The sequence below is a fragment of the Anabrus simplex genome, chromosome 8 (genome assembly GCF_040414725.1).
Source record: "Anabrus simplex isolate iqAnaSimp1 chromosome 8, ASM4041472v1, whole genome shotgun sequence".
Lineage (NCBI taxonomy): Eukaryota > Metazoa > Arthropoda > Insecta > Orthoptera > Tettigoniidae > Anabrus > Anabrus simplex.
The window spans coordinates 81,775,461-81,795,832 of NC_090272.1; the positions used below are offsets into that span (position 1 = coordinate 81,775,461).

The 20,372-nt window shown below is 38.0% G+C and overlaps 1 protein-coding gene across 3 annotated transcripts in view; it reads left to right on the forward strand.

Moving 5' to 3' along the window:
- Positions 1-20,372, forward strand: part of LOC136878809 (cell division cycle and apoptosis regulator protein 1) — a 351,110-nt gene that overhangs the window by 85,645 nt on the left and 245,093 nt on the right. For 2 of the 3 annotated variants that reach the window (XM_067152300.2, XM_067152302.2), the window contains exons 4-5: positions 2,545-2,625; positions 2,766-2,986. In XM_067152300.2, the coding sequence (XP_067008401.2) occupies positions 2,545-2,625; positions 2,766-2,986 (302 nt within the window). The remainder of the gene's footprint in view (positions 1-2,544; positions 2,626-2,765; positions 2,987-20,372) is intronic. The other variant, XM_067152301.2, reaches the window with a different exon arrangement.

Sequence of the window (20,372 nt, forward strand, 5' to 3'; positions counted from 1 at the left end):
ACACTGTAGTGTGGAAAATTTCAGCACCAAACAAGTCAACTATATTTTGAGAGCCTAACTTGTTTACACCAGCTAATAATAGAAGACCAATTAGGGCCCTTATTTCCTCTTCTGAGGTTGGTTTGGCATCTCTGTCTCATGAAAAATGTGTCCCTATTCTTTGTATGAAAATATTATTAGAAGAAACTATTATTCATGTAATGCTTTCATCAATAAAAAAATTAATGTCATTGGATCAGTAACACCACATGTTTTCAGGCTAGAACCAGGCAAGTACGATGAAACTTTGTTGTGCGCACAAGTATGAGTGTTTTTAGGAGGCACTGTGGTGCTCCATTTAGTCGCACCATCACGTCCATATATGTAGTTTTGGCAGGGCCTGTTTGAAGCGTCGTCATTTTCACTCCCTGATGTATTGGCACAGTCCTCTTCAGGTAATTCACTTCACTAACATCCTCTTCTGAGAGTGAATCATGCTTTGATGTTTCTATGTTGTCCTCTCCACCGCCATCTCCTGAATCCACTAATTCTTCGCCAGATAATTCAAAATGGAGTTGACAAATTCGTTCCTGATCCTTGCTTATGTTCCCGGCTATATCACGACTCATATTTACTGTCTATACTAAACTAACTAGTCGTTCTCACAATAAACACACACAAGAATGAAAATTAACGAAACATGAGTCTGCCAATTTACTTCTGCCAGTGCTCGCATGGGGCAATATGTTACCCCGGTCAACTTTGTGTCACTGCCAGAAACGTACTGGCGCACGACGATTTATGACAGACAGCTCAGGAGCCGCCTAGTGAACAGTCTGTGACAGAAAAAAATCAGCAGCCGATCATTAGAGGCTTAATTAAATAGTTTTTCACTTGTAAAGGGATGTGTATTGATTGGGTGGACCAAAACCTAACATTGTTTCTGAGTTATTACCACTTGTTTTGTCTAGAAACATTTAATTATATTTTGAACAAGATATAACATCCATCGTCTACCGAAGCAGTGGTGACTTGCTTCCACAGCTAGTATAAAATAATAATAATAATAATAATAATAATAATAATAATAATAATAATAATAATAATAATAATAATAATCATATGGCTTCAGCTACCGTGTGCAGATATCTTAAATTCGATGCTATCTGGCTGTCTGTTCATCAATTTCGATGTTTCGTTTTACTCTAGGCCTACCAGATGGCAGACCGGGTAAACTGAAATCCGACTACCTCTGCTGGGTTTGAACCCGCTATCTTGGGATCAGGAGGCCGACACTCGAGCACTGATCCAGAGGCAGCTTACAGCTAGTATGAAACAAAGAACACTTTTCTTGAATGCTATAAAATTAATGCCAGCATTCTGATCAAACTGAATGTTTCCCAGCGACTGGGAACCAGTGTGCAAGAATACTCTAAATAATCCTGTTAGCAGGTATGCACCAACAACCTGCTCAGACAAACCAGGTCCAGCATTCATTGTGAGCTGGGTGACTTAAAAATGCAGAATAAATCCTGCTTGCAAGGTGCCACTTGTTTACGCTCGTAGCCAGCAAGTAGGTAGCCAGCTCCCACTATGCGCATACCTTTATACCTGAAGCAACCTATGGTAGTGAAGCACTATTTAAGTTCAACAACAGATAAACTGCAGAAGGCAGAAAGAAGAATTTTTAAAAATAATAGGCAGACCGTGGCGATTGTTGTCTAACGAAGTGGTATAGCATGAAAGTGAGTCAATAATAGATACAGTACACAAAAACAGAGTTGCCTTTTATCTACCCCATATCAAGATAACCTGAAACCAGGCTAGTGGAACAACTATTCAACTACTTTGGGAAAAATAAGCCAAGAACAGTTGGTTCAAAGGGGTCTAAGATGATTTAGAAGACACACAAGACTTAAACTAAAAACATTTGAATGAAAACAATGCATCATAACTGATGAACAAAGGCCAGCCAACTCGGAAAGGAAAAGAGGTTTGGGAGCAGCAGCAGCAGCAGCAGCAGCAGAGAAGAAGAAGAAGAAGAAGAAGAAGAAGAAGAAGAAGAAGAAGAAGAAGAAGAGGAAGAGGAAGAGGCTGAAAGACAAATTTCTAGCTAATGCTCCAAAGATTTAAATGTACGGTATATGGGCTGATTCAGGTGCTGGGCTTAAATTATGTAAATAATTATTGTAGACAATATACAACACTTGATTGACTGTTCTAGCCTACTGTTATACAGACCATCATACACTTATCCTGGTAACCCAAACACTTGGGGGTAATTCATTTACAGTATGTTATAATTATTTAAGATAATCTTTAGTGGAGCAAATATAGTGAAATATACAATTAGTGTATATCATCATGGTCATCACCTGTCTAATGTAATGAATGTCAACATCCAAGAAGTGGTTTGTTTGCTCATAGACATTTATGACTGGTAAGGTCCTCCAGTTTTCCAGTCTTGCACTGATAGAAGGCCCTGTTTAGCCACAGGTTATTTCTTGTCTTAGAAAGCAGTATTAGTCCAAATATTTAGAAGTTAACATTTAATATTCTTTCCAGGCTGGAATGGCTATGACGAATATGACCGCTGCCATAGGTACCACTGGAGTAGCAGTTCCTGCTGGTCTTGGTACAACACAGGTTAGAATTGGAATGTCTGGAACATGTAATTTCCCCAGAAGTAGATCCGTTTTATTTTTGTATAGGAAAGGAACAAAAAAAAAATGTGTGTCAAATGACTATGACATATGACTATTTTATTTTTGTATTATTGTTTACAGATGTTCTCTCAGGTAGCTACAGTGAGTTACCCCACACCTCGTGCTCTAAATCCTGCAGCATTCCAGAGTGCAGCAGTGGCAGCTGCAGCAGCGGCAGCTGTACCACCAGTACCACCTGCAAACCCTAATCCTTCACCTAAACAGCGAGTGTTTACAGGCACTGTCACCAAGGTGCATGATAACTTTGGATTTGTGGATGAAGATGTTTTCTTTCAGACTAGGTATGTAAATGTATCTTCTCCTTTCTTTTTTCTTCATATAAATTAAAATGTTGAGAAACAATATCAATTGTAGTACACTCCACCTACACTTATGATGAAAAACAAAAATGAGGAAATGGCACGCAATAATGGGGATAATGCTACAATGATGACTGACTATTTAAAAAAAATTACTTAACTGTGAAGATCAGAAGCCTCCGTGGCCAAGGTGGCAGTGTGTCGGCTCTCACCGCTGGGTTCTGTAGTCACTCCGGTCACTCCATGTGAGATTTGTGTTTGACAAAGCGTAGGTGAGGCAGGTTTTCTCCATATACTCAAATTTTCCCTGTCATCTTTCATTCCAGCAATACTCTCCACTATCATTTCATTTCATTTGTCAGTCACTAACCATTGCTCCAGAGGAATACGACAGGCTTCAGCAGCTGGTACAATTCCTATCCTTGCCACAATATGGGAGCTTCATTCATTCCATCCCTGACCCGGTCAATGACTGGAAAACAGGTTGTAGGTTTTCCTTCACTTAACTGTGACGATCCAAAAGAACAATTCAATTTTGCTCCCTCCCTAAAAAATTAAACTCCACTCAAAAAGGTTATACCACCAACTTATGATGAAGTGATCAGAGCAATAAATTCCCTCAAGAACTACAAAGCAATAGGAGAGAATCAATTGGTAGCAGAACTATGGAAGAATGCAAATAAACAAACCCTTCAAAATTTACATAAACATATCATAGAAATCAGGAATACTAAAGAAATGCCTGAGCAATGAACTACAGCAATAATCCAGCCACTGCACAAAAAAGGTGATAGATCGGATCCCAGTAATTATCGGGGTATATCTCTGCTTGATATTACCTATAACATTTTATCTAAAATTATATGTTCAACAATTCAGGAACAACTTGACCAGGAACTGGGAGAATATCAGTGCTGTCCTGATCAAATCATCAGTCTTAAGTGGGTCATGAAACACCATAGAGTTTGGAACAAGAGATTAATCATCACTTTTGTTGATTTCAAAAAGCTTATGACAGTATTCATCGTAGGTCACTACCGAAAGTTCTTAAAGAATTTGGTTTACACCAAAAACTCATAGATCTTATTGGAATCACTCTTAAGAATACTAAGTCGAAAGTCAACTTTAGAGGTAAACTGTCTGAGCCATTTGAAATCCACACTGGACTTCGACAGGGAGATGGACTCTCGCCAGTAGTGTTTAACTGTGCCTTGGAGAAAGTCTTGTGAGAATGGTTAAAGAAATGTCATTCAAAGATCAAACTAGGCAGAAGTATTAAACTTAATTGCCTAGCATTTGCAGATGATCTTGCATTACTAGCAAGTAGTGTGGTAGAAGCTAAATTTCAAATTGAAGAACTCAAAAAAATTGCTGCAAAAATCAGACTGCAAATCACGTTTGTAAAGACTGAAACGACACTGACCTTCAGAATTGAAACACCAGCCATTCACCTCGACAATGGCAAACAAATTAAGGTTGTTTATAAGATCAAAAATCTTGGAAAAATTATAACCTGGAACACAAGAAAGGAAAACATTGATCGACAGCAGAACATCTAAACTGAAAATAGCACAGCGAATCACCTGGCCAACTTATTAAAAAAAAAAGAAACTCTCCCCATGAATGCTAAATTTCAACATTACAATACAGTTGTAAAGCCCAAAGCAGCTTATGCTAGTGAAACACTCTTCAAGTTGAATACTAAATCAACAGCCAATAAATTGCAGGAAGTAGATAGAAGAATCATCAGAACAATCATCAGTTGTTAGCCAGTGGAGATTATTACCTAATGAAGTGGTATATCATGAAAGCGAATCAATAATGGATACAATGCAGAAAAGGAGAGTTGCCTTCTTTTTTGTCATGTATTCAGAGTGCCAGAAATCTGACTAAGCAAAGCAGTTATTTAGTTACTTCTGGAAAAATAAAACAAAGAACACTTGGTTTACAGAAATCATGAATGATGTAGAAGAATTAAATTTATCAATGCTGCTAATTAAAGGCAGAGAAGAGGATTCTAAGGAATAAACACTTATGATTCAAACTCATAAAATTTGAATGAAGGAAGTACACCATTATTGACAACTAAAGGGCAGCCATTTCTTCTCTTAAATAGGAGGCTGGCCCATTAAAACAAAAACAAAATAAACAAAAAAACAAAAAAGACATATATTTTGTCCTCCACAGAAATTTTTTTAAAAAAATTATAAATTCTTGTATATGAATGAAAGTAATTACTGGAAGTTACATTTTGCAGGCGGGCTGAGTGGCTCTACGGTTGAGGCACTTACCTTCTGACCCCAACTTGGCAGGTTCGATCCTGGCTCAGTCCGGTGGTATTTGAAGGTGCTCAAATACTGTATGTCAGCCTCGTGGCGGTAGATTTACTGGCATGTAAAAGAACTCCTGCGGGATAAAATGCTGGTACCTCAGCATCTCCGAAAACCATCAAAGTAGTTAGTGGGATGTAAAAACAATAACATTATTATTACATTTTGCTCTGGCATGCACCTGTTGTTTGGGACATTTCTCTTCTTTGCCAGGAATATTGTACGTTCGTCTGTGTCATGAATTTTTTTTAGTTTTTTCTTCTGGTTCCTACGAGTTCAAGGATTCAAGCTCTTTCTGGTACTTCTATCCATGATTTCTTGATTGACCTTGAAGTTTTGGTCCTGAATCTTTTGATTTTGAATGGGGTTCTCTTGGTGGTTTTGGGTATTAACCTTATCTTCACCCTAGTCCAGGTCCTATGTTGGCTCCCTTTATAACCCTGACATTCACTATTTCCCAGGGGCTGGAGGTTGCCATGTTATTGATTTGAAATTTTCCCAAGCTGGGATTCAGTGCTCACCATGTTGTCATCCTTTTAGTTCTTTCTTGAACTGGGTGGACATTAACTTCAGATTGAATGAATCACAGACTTCAATCAGCCTCTGTCTTTTCTGGTTTGTCTTTTTATGGCTCTGATATCCTGTAGCTATTTTCCTATATTTCTACTTTACTCTTTACCCATCTGCATGTTGAAATTGCCCAGTAGAATTTTTGCTTCATGGTCATGTACTTGCATCAGTTCTCTTTCAAGTATGGACCAAAATTGTTATCCTCATTGATTGGAGCATGGGGTCTGAGGGTTATTCGAGATTTTAGAATCATAAAGCTTTGAGGATGAGAACCTGAAATCAGTAATTGTACCTGTTGGAGATTTGTGAACAAAGAAGACTATTACCAAGATGGTTGGGGACTTTCTCTTATTACCCAGCTTTTGTCCCTGATTGCTGGTAGTATTCTGTAGTTCCCCTTTGTGGGCAGTTCTTCTGAAGTGAACCTTGTTTCTTGGACTGTCAGTATTTTAACAAGTTCCATTTGTTTGCTGACCCTTAAGGTAGAGTGTTTGGGCTGATGACCTTAGATGTTAGGCCCCTTTAAACAACAAGCAAGGAGAATGTTTACATTAAAGCTGCCAAAGAAATAGTTCTTCCTCAGTTGCAACTTGCTGGATGAGGAATCCTCCGATTGATCCCAGCATGATGGTGCAGGGCCTCCAGAATCTGATGCCCTGCTTAGACCAGAATTTATCTGGCCCTGGATTGAAGTGACAGGAAATATAAACAGACTGGTAAGATCTGGAGCACGAATCTACATCCACTCCCAGATGCTGCCCCTTAGTCCGCCGCTATGGTTTTGGGCAGTCCCGTTGGTTTGATACCTGCCCCTAATCTTTTATTCCATGAAGTCATATAGTCAGTAAAAACTGGTTGAATTGTTCATTAAACTCTTGATAATAAAGTTTGTGGAAATTAACAGTTATCTCTTGATATGATACAATGATACCAAAGTTCAGTCTGCTTTTCAAAGCACTCATAAAAACTTTTCTTTAACAGTTTGCTAGTAATTTATTTTAAATGTCCTTGCATATAAAAGTGTTTTTTAATTTGTCTTTCCAATTTGATAATGTAATTTTTGTGTTCTGATATATTATTGTAATTTATTCTAGCTGATGATGTCCCTTAGGAAACAAAACATACACTAAATGTAATAAATTATGTATATGTTGAATAAGCGGACCACTTAAATATAATATTTGAGTTATTCTTGAATATTCGCTACTTGATTTTCAAGCAGTACTAGAAGAGGAAAATCGAGAGGTCGATCTCAGCAATCAGGAGAATGGGGGGGAAAGATGAAAAATCAGGAGTCTCCAGCTTAATTGTGGGGAGTCAGCTTGTCTGCTTTCAGTATTGAAATTCGACCATAAAGTTTCAAATAAGTCTCTTGATATGATACAATGATACCAAAGTTCAGTCTAGTATTCAAAGCACTCATAAAGAACGTTTCTTTAACAGTATCTTTAGTATATCCTAATGATATTTAGTTAAGTTCATTGTCTGACAAAGAATGGCATTCTGGTAGCTGCTTATTTCACTTGTGCAAAGATATAGAAGTCAGTGTCCTATATACAATGCGTAGGGTGGGTGTACTATAACTTCAGAGCCTTTATTGTGTCTTGTGTTGCATGTCCTTGATGAGCATGGGCATTGTCCTGGTGCAGAATCCAACCATTGTAAGGAATGTTCATAAACAACACCCATTTCATTGAAAAGGACAAAGTATTGACTATTCCTGCACTTGGTTGCACCTTCATACTTTCGTTTTTTGGCACGAGGTTGGATGGATGTTATCACTGAGAACTCTGCTCCTTGGTTTCTGGGCATAGTGGTGAAGCTAGACTTATCACATGTGATAATTCTGTCAATGAAGTGTGGCTCATGCCGAAGTCTGTTGGACACTACTGACATGTTATGACCCAGTGAGGGATGTGCTTATTGTTCTAGGAGATATGGAATCTATTTTGCCTTAACTTTTCTGTAGTCCAAATCATTCTCTTTACCTAGCCCATATGAGATGAGGATTCTCTACAACATTTGCTATCATTAATCAACAGTCTTCTTGCAACATAGCATCGTGGTGGTGTTCATCTGAGGTTTCAGTGTGGATGGCTGTCCAGAATATGGAACATCAGTAACACTTTCTTCACCCTCTTTAAATTTTTGTGCCACTTAAAAACACATGTTCTGGATAACGCTTTATCCCTGCAAGCTTCCTGTATCATTTACAGGGTATCATTTGCTAATTTATTCAAAAGAACATGAAAACCGATTGCTGTGTGCTGTTGTAAATTTTAATCTATGCTGGGTACATCGAACATATCCTTAAACAGTGGGTCCCTCTTGCTAGCCAAGTCATTCTAAAAAATTGGGACGCATGTCAAAATATAGCTCAAGGTCAAATCATCCTATGACAGCACGTATAAATGTTCAGACACACATATTTGAACAGAATAAAATCAGTTCCATTATTATTTGACGTCCTTAATACTGTGTATATGTGAATAATTTGTATCATTGAATAATCCATGAACCCTAATTTTAGGAGAGAAAATTTAACACATTCACTCCCGTAGACGCCTTAAGGCATTTAAGAGCAGCTTATGTGTGGGACTGTATCCGAGTTAAGGCGTTTAAGGTCATGCGATATAAACGTCGTTTCAAATTTAGCGCTAAATTCGTATGAAGTCGTAGTTTGTGTTGAAAACCATAGATTGCGTGTAAATGAACAGTCCATCATCCTGACTGCCTGAACGAAGGGTACATTCCAGTGTTTTCTTTTTCTTTGAGTAAACACGGACCTAAGCCAGTAGTGGTATTCTTGTGAGGGTGTGTAGTGAAGTGATTTTTTGTGTCGCGATAACATGACGACTTACAAACACAGTATACGAAGTGAGGAAATTGAAGATATACTACTGAAGGATGATTCTGGTGATGAACTCATCCCTGATTACAGTGATAGCGGAAGCAATTCCGATGATGATATACCAGACTCTGGCCAAAGTTAAATTCAGCACATTCATCATCATCATCATCTTCCTTCCAAGTATTGGGCCATGTGACCCGTTACGGTCTTGCATTTTACTTTTTGCAAGACTTGATAGCAATCAAATGTCCTTCCGACGGGTTGCTAGCCTGAAGGAAGTAAGACCATTGGTGGGGCTGCCACCTCTCAGCTAATGGACTAGCTGAAATCACAGCATTTCCTCCATAATGGATGTAACGGTTATACCGCCGTGACTCTGTCAACAGGGCTGGGAACAGGTTTTTTCATCTCGGGAAGGTGAGGTTGGCGTTTGGGCAGGAGAGGTTATGTCATAATCATCATCATCATCATCATCATCATCATCCTTCCAAGTACTGGGCCATGTGGCCTGTTACAGTCTTGCATTTTCTTTCCATCGCTTCATTGGACGATATGCATCTGTCTGATTGCCCGCCTGCAATCAAGTTCACTGGCCGGGTAGGATTAAATGCTGACATTGAAAATAGCAACAAAATTATGTCTTTCATCAATTTATTTGTAAATGACAATTTCCTTGAATATGTATGCCATCAGCACCGTGTCCATTCACTAAATATTCTATTTTTCAGACGTAGAAACCGGTTAACGTAAATGAGATGAAAAAGTTTTTAGGACTAATGTTTGTAACCGGAATAATTCAAAATCCAGATCTGAAAATGTACTGGACAGAGGACACTATTTTCGGCTCGCCAATTTTTTCGAAAACCGTAGCACGTATCTGGTTCAAAAACATATTGTCATTCTTGCACTTTAGCGACAGCAGTCATTATGAGGGGAATCCTGATCGGCTATACAAAATTAGGACTGGGCGAGTTGGCCGTGCGCGTAGAGGCGCGCGGCTGTGAGCTTGCATCCGGGAGATAGTAGGTTCGAATCCCACTATCGGCAGCCCTGAAGATGGTTTTCCGTGATTTCCCATTTTCACACCAGGCAAATGCTGGGGCTGTACCTTAATTAAGGCCACGGCTGCTTCCTTCCAACTCCTAGGCCTTTCCTATCCCATCGTCGCCATAAGACCTATCTGTGTCGGTGCGACGTAAAGCCCCTAGCAAAAAAAACAACAAAAAAACAAAATTAGGCTGATTCTCGAAAGGCTCAGTGACCAGTTTTCAGTTGTGTACACTCCAGATCGGAAAATCGCTCTTGACGAGGGAATGTTGGCTTGGAAGGGCCACTTGCGTTTTCGAGTTTGTAATCCAGGAAAAATTACCAGGTATGAGATTTTGGTAAGGATGGTGTGTAAATCCTCTGCAGGGTATATATGTAAGTTGAAAATCTATGATGCAAGTGGCATGAACATCCGGGACACTATATTTGACTTATTAGATCCCTTCCTTGGCCAGGGGTATAAAGTGTACATGGGCAAATTTTACAATAGTGTAGGCTTAGCCAAGGAATTGTGTGAATGAGAAACAGCTGTATGTGGAGCAGTAAGACAGAATAGGGGACTTTCTAAGGAATTCAGTGAAAGGCAGAAGAAGTTGAAAACAGGAGAAATGACTTTTGATAGGGACAATAAAATACTGCTATGTTCATAGAAGGACAAAAAAGTAATTACCATGGTTTCAACTGTACATTCTCCAGAAATGGCTGAAGTACCGAACAAGTTTAGGAAAATAAAAAAGAAACCTGTAAGCATTATTGATTATAATCAGTTTATGCACTGAGTGGATACAGCCAACCAGTATTTGTCAGTGTGTCCATTCATACGAAAAAACAGTGAAGTGGCCGAAAAAAATGTTTTTCTACATTTTGCATTGTACATTTTTTAATGCATTCAGGCTTTTCCAAAAATACAGTAACTAATAAAAATAACTTTCCTGACATTCATGCAGACAATATGTAGAAACTTCTTACAAAGAACATGAACCATCAGAAGCCGCGAATATTTCTGTGTCGCCGGTCCCATCTCAGTCTTCAGTAGGCTCATCAGCATCTATGTATAGTCCACTGGTGCAGTCTCCTAAGCGAACTCCACCATTTCGACTTGATGGGAAAATAAAAGAACATGTGCTTCATAAATTCCCAGGAATGAAATCGGAAAAATTTCCCAACTAGACAGTGCAGAGTGTGCACAAAAAGCAATGTCCAGCGTGAAACCAGGTGGTTCTGTGGAAAGTGTGGTGTGCCTCTCTATCCAGGAAAATGTCAAACCCAGCACCATAGCTAGAGCCCTGCACAGATATACAAAATAATATCCGCATCCGCACTTCCTTCATCTGCATCTGCAAAATGGTTATCCGCGGATATTGTAAATATTGAACTACAGTATTTTACACCCAAGATACTGAAACAGATAGATCTGTTAACATAACACAATAGGCCTGACACCTGGCACCAGAACCGCTACAGTCACAGAGGGACTTCCTCTTGCGAAAACTACCGACGTATTTACTTTTGTTCCTTACTTCCATTTATTGAGGACAGGAGCCAGCTAGTCTTAGGCCAGATTTTCGGCTTCATGGACTCATGGCTCTTTATATAACACCATTCTCCCATACCACTGTCAAGGGTCGCCTAACCACAAGCAAAAATAAAGAGTGAAAATCAATAAACGTCATTATTTAGTAATTATCAGCAAAATGATCCGCACTGCCGTACAGCTTGTATCCGCTAAGACACTAACTTCATGGATATCCGCATCCGTGCAGGGCTCTAACATAGCCTCAAGCACTACTAGTAATCATCCTCAAGGTATGTTGAAATTTTCAATGTTGTACCTACAATTGTTTTCATACAGTAACATTTAATGTAAAATAGTGCACTGATTTAAAAGGGCTGAGCTGGAGGTTTAAATCACTCGCTGAGGAGCTAATAGTCAACATGTTAAAGAAGAGAACATTGGCTTTAATTTGTGTGTTATTGACAAGAATTGAAACCGACATAATGTACTCCAAAACTGAATAAGACAAATTTGTTTTTAAGAAACACATCATCTTAACATGCTATTGCAGTAGCGTCCAGGATTCTACCTACAAAAGCAAAAAATAAATATGGGAATTGCAGTTTTTTATCACTTTAATTTTAATAAAATATTAGTCAATAATTCTGTGGCTTGGTTCTAAAAGGGCCAATGTCAATAAACCTGTTTTTGAGCTATGAGCATTTGAAGTTTTGCTTATAGTTTTCCAATTATTTTTTTCAACAACTAACTTTAAATAACTTTATAGTTTCTTTGTGGAAGTCACCTTATTAAACGCTAATTTTTTTTATCGTATTCTTTAAAAATTGCCAGGTCTCCAATCTTTATTGGTAATCTAACATTATTGGCAAGGGCTTATTTAATTAAATGTTAACTGTTTGTTTAGTACTTAACAGAGACATTGGCCCTTTTAACATGTTGCGAGCCAGGATAAAACGCGTTTGTATCAGTTAATATCTCAATTTCGATAAAAAGTGACATTGGCCACAGAATTGTAGACCCTGTTACCTCTATTCATCATTTTCATTGTCACCTCTAGCAGAAGAATCATATTTATAGTCCCATAGAACGTCATCCTCAGTTCCGTTTAAAGATATTAACATTAAAAATTCCACCTTAACAATACTTGCATTGTTATTGTATTACATTATTTTTGTAAGTATTGTAAAAGTGGAACTTGTAATGTTAATATCTTTAAACTGTTCAGAGTTGACAATACGGGCTTAACATGTCATATATTACTTGTAATCCTCGGTTCCATCAAGTGTATTCACAATAATGAATTTTTTAAAAAGGCTTTTGCCTCCAGCAACAGCAGAATGGAGTGCCATGCACATTTTACCCATTCACAAATCCATCAGGCTGCTAGATTTTTCCACACTGCGTGAACTCTTGTTTTTCATCAGTCATCCTTTGCTTTCCTTGCTGTTCCAGTGCAGCTCTAAATGATCGGTATATACACATCTAGGCCCGGTTTCATCAACACATGTTAAATATATACTAACAAGTAGTTAGTTAATATGGAGTTAAAAATTTAACATCTTGTTAGGTTTCTTGCGTTTCATCAAACTTTTCTTGTGAAATGTTAACTAATTGACTGTTAACTCTCCCAATATTGCAAACTAGTGTGAATCAAGGAGGCAGTGGTACGAACATGCTGTTTTACAGCGCGCTCCGATGCGCTTTTGGTTGAGTACAGCTGTAAAATATGGTGCGTGAAGTAAAACGGAATCGTAGTTCTAATTTTTCCTCTTTTGAAAAAGAGTTGTTAATTGAATTAGTAAATATATATAAGTTATTGAGTGCAAGCGCACAGATGGCTTGACGATAAAAGAAAAGTACGAGGCGTGGGAAAAGTCCGCGAGGGTTTCAATGGGGTTAACAGATACTTTTTTAGCGGGTATCTGCTGTCACCTAACAAAATCACTTCGTTAATTGTCCCACTTCAAACTGTGCTCCGATATGGGAGTTATTAAATATTGTATTGTCGTGTGCAGAACCAGACCACCTAGCAAGTATATCCCTGATTTGGAGGTTAGGTTCACTAATCACCTGAACATTAACATTAACAGAGAAATATCCCTTCCGATTACGATATATTTCGGCCCAATTGCCTCCACGTGATTGGATTCTTACATGTGTGCAATCTATGCACCTAGAACAAACATCAGTAAAACGGCTTATTTCATAGAAGTCGCCGATAATTTGCTGACGCTCTTCTACTGAAGGGAATGTTATATACCTCCTTCTCATAGATGCTATTGCTGCAGACACTCGACAAACAATTCTACTAACAGTAGCTTTAGAAATTCCAGCATTGTCTCCGACCATTATGTGAAAATAACAGTAGTAAAAAATCGTCATATTATATCAGTACCTGCAACATTGGAGAAAGAGGTAAGTTTCTCTTCGTAGGATATTCCAACCTCACTTGAATTTCGTCAACAACCTTAGCAACGACTATTTTCGATAACCTGTATCTATGAAGAAATTCCGCATCCATCATTACGTTGCTGAACTCTTCTTCGATCAGGATTGTTTTGTATAAGATCTAAATAGAGCTATTCCGCCTCGAAAGCGAGATTCACAGCAGCCATTTTGGAACAGGTTGCTAAATGCTAATGTTAGCCATTTAACATTGGAAATTGCTGATGTTAACTTTAATATGCAGTTTAACATTTGTTAATGTTAACAGTTGTTGATGAAACGCAAATTTTCTTAAATCGTATGTTAAAATGATTTAACACCTTGTTATGTACTAACATGTGTTGATGAAACCGGGCCCTAGAGGTTGGACGATGGATGTTAGGCCTGTAGAGATAATCACAAAATTAATTTTTCCCTTGCGACTTTTGTCGCACTTCTTCAGTTATGTGTTTGTTGCGTAAATTTATCAGCATGCCTAGGCCACTTGGCCAAACGTGCGCCACCCGGTCAATCACAAGGTCACTATCCATCAACCCTCTTGGATTCATTCTCACCAGAAGGCCTTCCACTGATTCATTCGGAATGGTTTCTCTTTTAAATACAGTAGAAGTCCAATATAGCAAGTACAGCATATAGCGAGAACCTCGTTATAACGACAGGTTCTTCCTCTCCCTTGAAAATTTCTATATTAAACTGTGTATTATCCTTCGGTTACAGTGAAAACTTTATCACTGATGCATCCATTATTTTTTCTGTTATCAATATTTATGTACTCCAGCAATTACATTGAATGCGAAAGATCATCTTTGGTATAATTTTCTCACTATGTGCACTAGCGAGCTCTCTCATTGATGTTCAAGGGTGATGTCGGAGTCGATTAGTAATATCTGTCAAGTGCTGTTCTGTTACAAGGTGGTTTCAATAAATTAATTGTTTAACATTTAAACATTTAATAAGTGCTGTTCTGTAAAGAAAATTCTAAATGAAGGAGACGTGTTTTCATAATAAATGAATAAATAGCATGGCTGATAGCAATTGTTTACTCATAATAAAGCCTGAAGTAAACGATTGCTTAATTCTAATGCTATATATTGAAATTAAGTATGAATGTGATGCACCTGAAGCTATGGCAGAGTGCATCACTGATTTTGGAGGTTCGTCTGTATTTTGGGTCACTTAACTGTTATGGAGTTCCTGTGGTTCAGAGAGAGCTGAAAGAAGGTGTTGGCGTGAATGGGTCTATCTGCAATATCAAAGATTCTTTTAAAACTTTGAAATAAAGGTTATATTTCTTTTCAGAAAATCAAACTTAACAACAGTGTATCAGGTACATGACAATTTTGATATAAAAATAGAAAACCCCAGAATGGGGAATTTAACACATTTGGGCTTCTAGCCCCTAATTTCCAAATTTGCAATATTGGCAATGTAGTGTTTACATAGACAAGGGGAGAAATCTCCCAAGACAGAGCACCTTGCTCCAACCGATACAAATTTTACAGCCTTCCAGAGGCACCCCTCAATGTTACAGCAATATCTTATATAACAACAAAAGAGCTTACAAGCTCCACCTTTAAGTTTACATAAAGGATAGATTTACATTGCTCGGCTTCTCTAGGCCCAACCTACAAGTAACAATTTTGGTACACAGGAGTATCTGTTACCCAAACTACTGGGCCTTTGTGGAAAAGAAGAACAGGTTAAATTACTGGTCCAAACACAAAATGTATGGAGGCGTACACTAGCGCTCCTTGAAAACTCTGTTTTTAAAACCCTACTTGGGTTCATGGCCCGATGATACAGAGGCTAATCCCAGGCTACTGAGATGACTAGAAAGAAGGTTAATTAATGCTTTACAGAAAGAGAAACAGTTACAAAATCGTAGTCACCTCAAGATAAATTGGGGAACTCGAGAGGGAAACGCACTCTCTATCCCCGATTTACAGTTAAAGACTTTTATGAACTTTTACATTAGCAAGAAGTAGTTTACATTTTTAAGAAATGGATGGTTACAGAGTTAGAAATAGAATCTTCCCCTCGGGTAAGACTGCGGAGATAGCTACAGAGATATAAAACTGGTGGCCATTACCTGGGCTGCTGTTCTGCCTGCTGTCTTAACACACACACACACACACACACACACTCAGTAAGTCGACGATCAATAAGACAAGGTAGCTTGAAAAGCTGCAGCTTATATACCCGAGGGGATGTTTCGAGAAGGCTCTGGACTAAATCTGGACACACCCTCTCATTTTTATTGGATAATTCAAAAGGTACAAGAAGCCTATTATTGGCTGAAAAATAATTACAGAAAATTTCTGATTGGCCAGGTTCAAAAGCTGGCAGAATGAGAAGGAAGTGTTGCAAGCCTTGAAATATTGAAATACTGTAAATGAAAGTTAGTTTAGTTGTGAAAACCTATGAACATAAAACTACTTTAAATCACTAATTCTTCTACCTTGCACCAGAGTGCATTATCTCAGTTTTTTTGTAATGACATCTATGGAGAAAAGTTCAAACTTCTTGATGTAAACCAAAACAAAACAAATAAATCCAGTCAGTTTAGGCAACTTCAAAATAACACAATACTCTGTTATTTATAAGTGACATCTTCTGATTAATGTCCCAACTTCGTGCAGTAGCTGTTTCACGTTTTGTTTGATAGAGTTCCTTAAGGCGGTTCTTTTAAATGTGCGGGGTTGAGGTGTACCTCCCAGTACAGTAACTATCAGCTTGCATTTGGGAGATAGTGGTTTCGAACCCCACTGTCAGAAGCCCTGAAGGTGGTTTTCCCTGGTTTCAGTGTTGCCAACTTATATTTTCAAGATCCGCTAAATACTACTTAAAATCTGCTAAAATTCCGCCAAGAAATCCGATATCAAATAATGAGCAATAATAATAATAAATAATAATAATAAATAATAATAATAATAATAATAATAATAATAATAATAATAATAATAATAATAATAATAATAATAAGAAGAAGAAGAAGAATAGTAAATGTCTGCACTTACCTGATCTGTGAGTTTCACTGGGATTAACCCCCTCCCTGCGAGCTGGCGAGCAAAAACTTGTTGGCGTTTTAGTGCCGGGTGCAAACTAGGTGAATCCCCTTCCTCAATGGCGACACACAAAACAGGCCAGTTTATTAAACGGTCTTCCTTCATAGCATAAATATAAATGCTGCTCTCTCACAGTTTCATTATCTGTCGTCATTCGTCAACTATGAGAGATAAGAACCCTATCCCACACATTATAAATTTATGATACCATGATCTCATAACATCAAATCCAAATAACATTTTTTCCTCATGTGACTGCTAGCTCCTGACAAGAAATATGGAATAGCTCGGAGACAGACTGGAGTATAAAAAAGAACGTAAAATGGATAAAACACTAAATTCTGCTATAACAAATCTAGAATTCCGCTGTCCGCTAAATGATATATTTCTCCGCCGACAGTCTTATAATTCTGCCAAATTTAGCAGAAAATCCACTAAGTTGGCAACACTGCCTGGTTTCTCTATTTTCACATCAGGCAAGTGCTGGGTCTCTACTTTAATTAAGGCTGCGGCCCCTTCCTTGCCACTCCTAGCACTTTCCTATCCATTGTCGCCATAAAACCTATCTGTGTCGTGTGACATAAAACTAATTGTATAAAATATTTAAAAAAAGGTATATTTTTTCGCATCTTGTTAAATTTCAGAAAGGCTATTACCATGTAAATTCATAATGGGAAGTTTATCATTTCACTACTGGCACTTGATACATGTTTTCATGATACATATACGGTTAACTTAAGAATCAACAATGACTTTCCTCAACTAATCATAAGGACACTGGAACATTATATTTCGTCTTTCGTGCTTGGGCAGGTATAGTGGGTGTGCCACTTAGATTGCTAATTCGAGCAGAGCTGGGGCAACCTGGATATTTAATTGTTACAGCCCATACATTTGTAATAATTTTCTTTATAGTAATGCCTATTATAATTGGAAAATTTGGAAATTGATTAGTTCCTCTTATACTTGGCACCCCAGGTATGGCTTTCCCTCGCATAAACAATATAAGCTATTGATTACTACCTTTCTCAACTCGCATAGTTATGTGTTATATGCTGGAGAGTCTATTACTAGGTTTCTATCTTTTCAGAATTAAATTGAACATATGCATTCACATAGTATTGGAATTAGAAAAATAATGAATAAATCATAGATTGGATATCTTCAACAAAAACGTGAGTTTTGAAAAAAGCTGATTGCCGTTTCAGACTGATTTTAATCTGTGCGGGTTTTTCCCCCAAATTTTACAACAAATCTGATGTAACATCATCCAGCTATAGCATATAAATTTTTCTCTGTTATGAATTCTCGCTATAACAGACTTCTACTGTATCGTGTAAGGTGGTAGTTTTCGTCTATCACCAGTTATACACAACGTGACTGTATACCTTCGATTTTTATTGTTGCCACTTCTTGTCATCACACTGGATTCCTCCTTCTTATTTCTATAGACCAACTTTGATCTGTGATACCAATTTATGATAATATATGAATGTTTCTAGCACAAATTTATTACATAATGATGAAAATTCACTACCTTTTCTTTGTTGTCACCTGGAAGCTAGTGAGCGATGCTAGTTCTTCTCCGGATGCCTAATCCTTTGCTATTAAAATAGTTTTTTAGCCAGTCCTGGCTAGCTTTGAAATCCATGATGCTTAGTTTCCTGGCTATAGATAATGCTTTCAGTTGGCACATTTCACTTGTAACTGAATATCTGTATTGCCTCTATCACCTACATAATCGCACTGCCTTTTTTCAAGCTCCGAATGCTTCACTTTTTTGGTCACAAAATGCCTGGCGATTATTATTTGCTTCTTGAAGTTGCATTTTGTTCTTTGCCAGCCATGAATACAACTTTTTCTGACATCGTACTACTTCCTCCTGTGCTGTTTCTAATGTTCTCTGCATCTTCTATGCTAAGTTGTTTTTAGCATGAACGAGCTATAACAAGAACTTCTAGCCATATTTACCACATGGTCCACACTGCTCTTCTAATGTGCTACTGATGCCACACAGACTGACGCTGGAGACTGCTGTAGTATAATGAAATCTAATGTTTGAGGTGAAGTAATACCACCCTTATTTCAAATAGTGCGTGCATCCCAGTTTTTCTTTTCTAAATTCTGGATGAAATAGGCACAGAATATTCGTGTATATATGGTAATTTTTGTATTGCTTCCTGTATATAACCATTGCAGGATTTCCTTCTTTAGTTAAAAACCACAACTGTATGCCCATATTCTTGATCCACTATAATGCTCCTATACACCAATGAGCAATTGAATTAGAGATAGCTGCTGTTTTGGTGAAAAGACAATATTGTGTTCAGCCTGGAGAATGTAATAGTACTGCATGGAACGTGACTATGTCAGGCCTCATACTGCCCGTGTGAGTATGAGCACAGGATAGGCAAGACACAAGATCTCAATGCATTTGTTCGCAGCCAGATTTTTTATGTCATGTGTATGGGCCGTTAGATCTCCAAAGCTGTGGAACCGCATGGCTTCCCATGTCACTTTGTTAAGAGTGAACCCTGAGTACGTGGATTCAGGCAAAACCACCACCACCAGAGTGAACTGCCATGGTGTGCAGCGTGTTGATGACGGGATCGCCATTGGCTAATTCAGGTGGTAAGCATAGGATATAAACTTCATGGTTTTGATCCGTATTGAATTGTGATGACAATAATAATTAAACTCATGTTGTAATGGTCCACCTTTTCAGTACTCTGTTATGCTAAGTTTACATAACATTTTTAATCTTGGAACTAGCTTCGGCCTTGGCTGGCCATCATCAGCAATAATACAACAGTGTACAAATGAAGGGAATCTCACGATCCAATCTCAACTCCTCCCCATTGGTGAGGCACACAACAGTAGGCCATGCACCACTTGCCGCAGCTGAAAGGTTAACTTCGTGTACACCACACTGAATTGTGAATTTCTACCAGCTGCAATCTATGAACATGCCAGGTATTTAATCATATCTTCGTGTGCTGTTTTTGACAATCTCATCAGCAATTTTTCAAGATATTTTAACAAGAAGCTCTAATGAAACATTAACACATGATGCAACACATCCAAGGATTTTAGAGCCTTATTTTAATTTCATCATATATTTTACGTGTTGTGCACATAGATCATCCCAAAGCCTTTTAATACCTGTTAACGTCATTTGTGTTTGTACACTTGTTTTAGTCATTAAATGTGTTTGTACAGTTTTGTATTATGGCTGATGATGGCCAGCCAAGGCCGAAACTAGTTCCAAGGTTAAAAATGTAATGTAAACATTGCATAATAGAGTATTGAAAAGGTGGACCATTGCAGCATAAGTTTAATTATTATCAGATGGTAAGTACGGATACATGGGCCGCAGTGTATCAGATCACTCACAGATTAAATAATGGACAACAGCAAAGAGTCAGCAACCATACCACCCAGAATCATCTTGCAGTGGGGTGCAGAAGCGACTGTTCTACTAGCGTACATCTGCTAACGGCACGTCACAGGGCACAAACATTGACATTGGTAAAAGAGCAGCAAC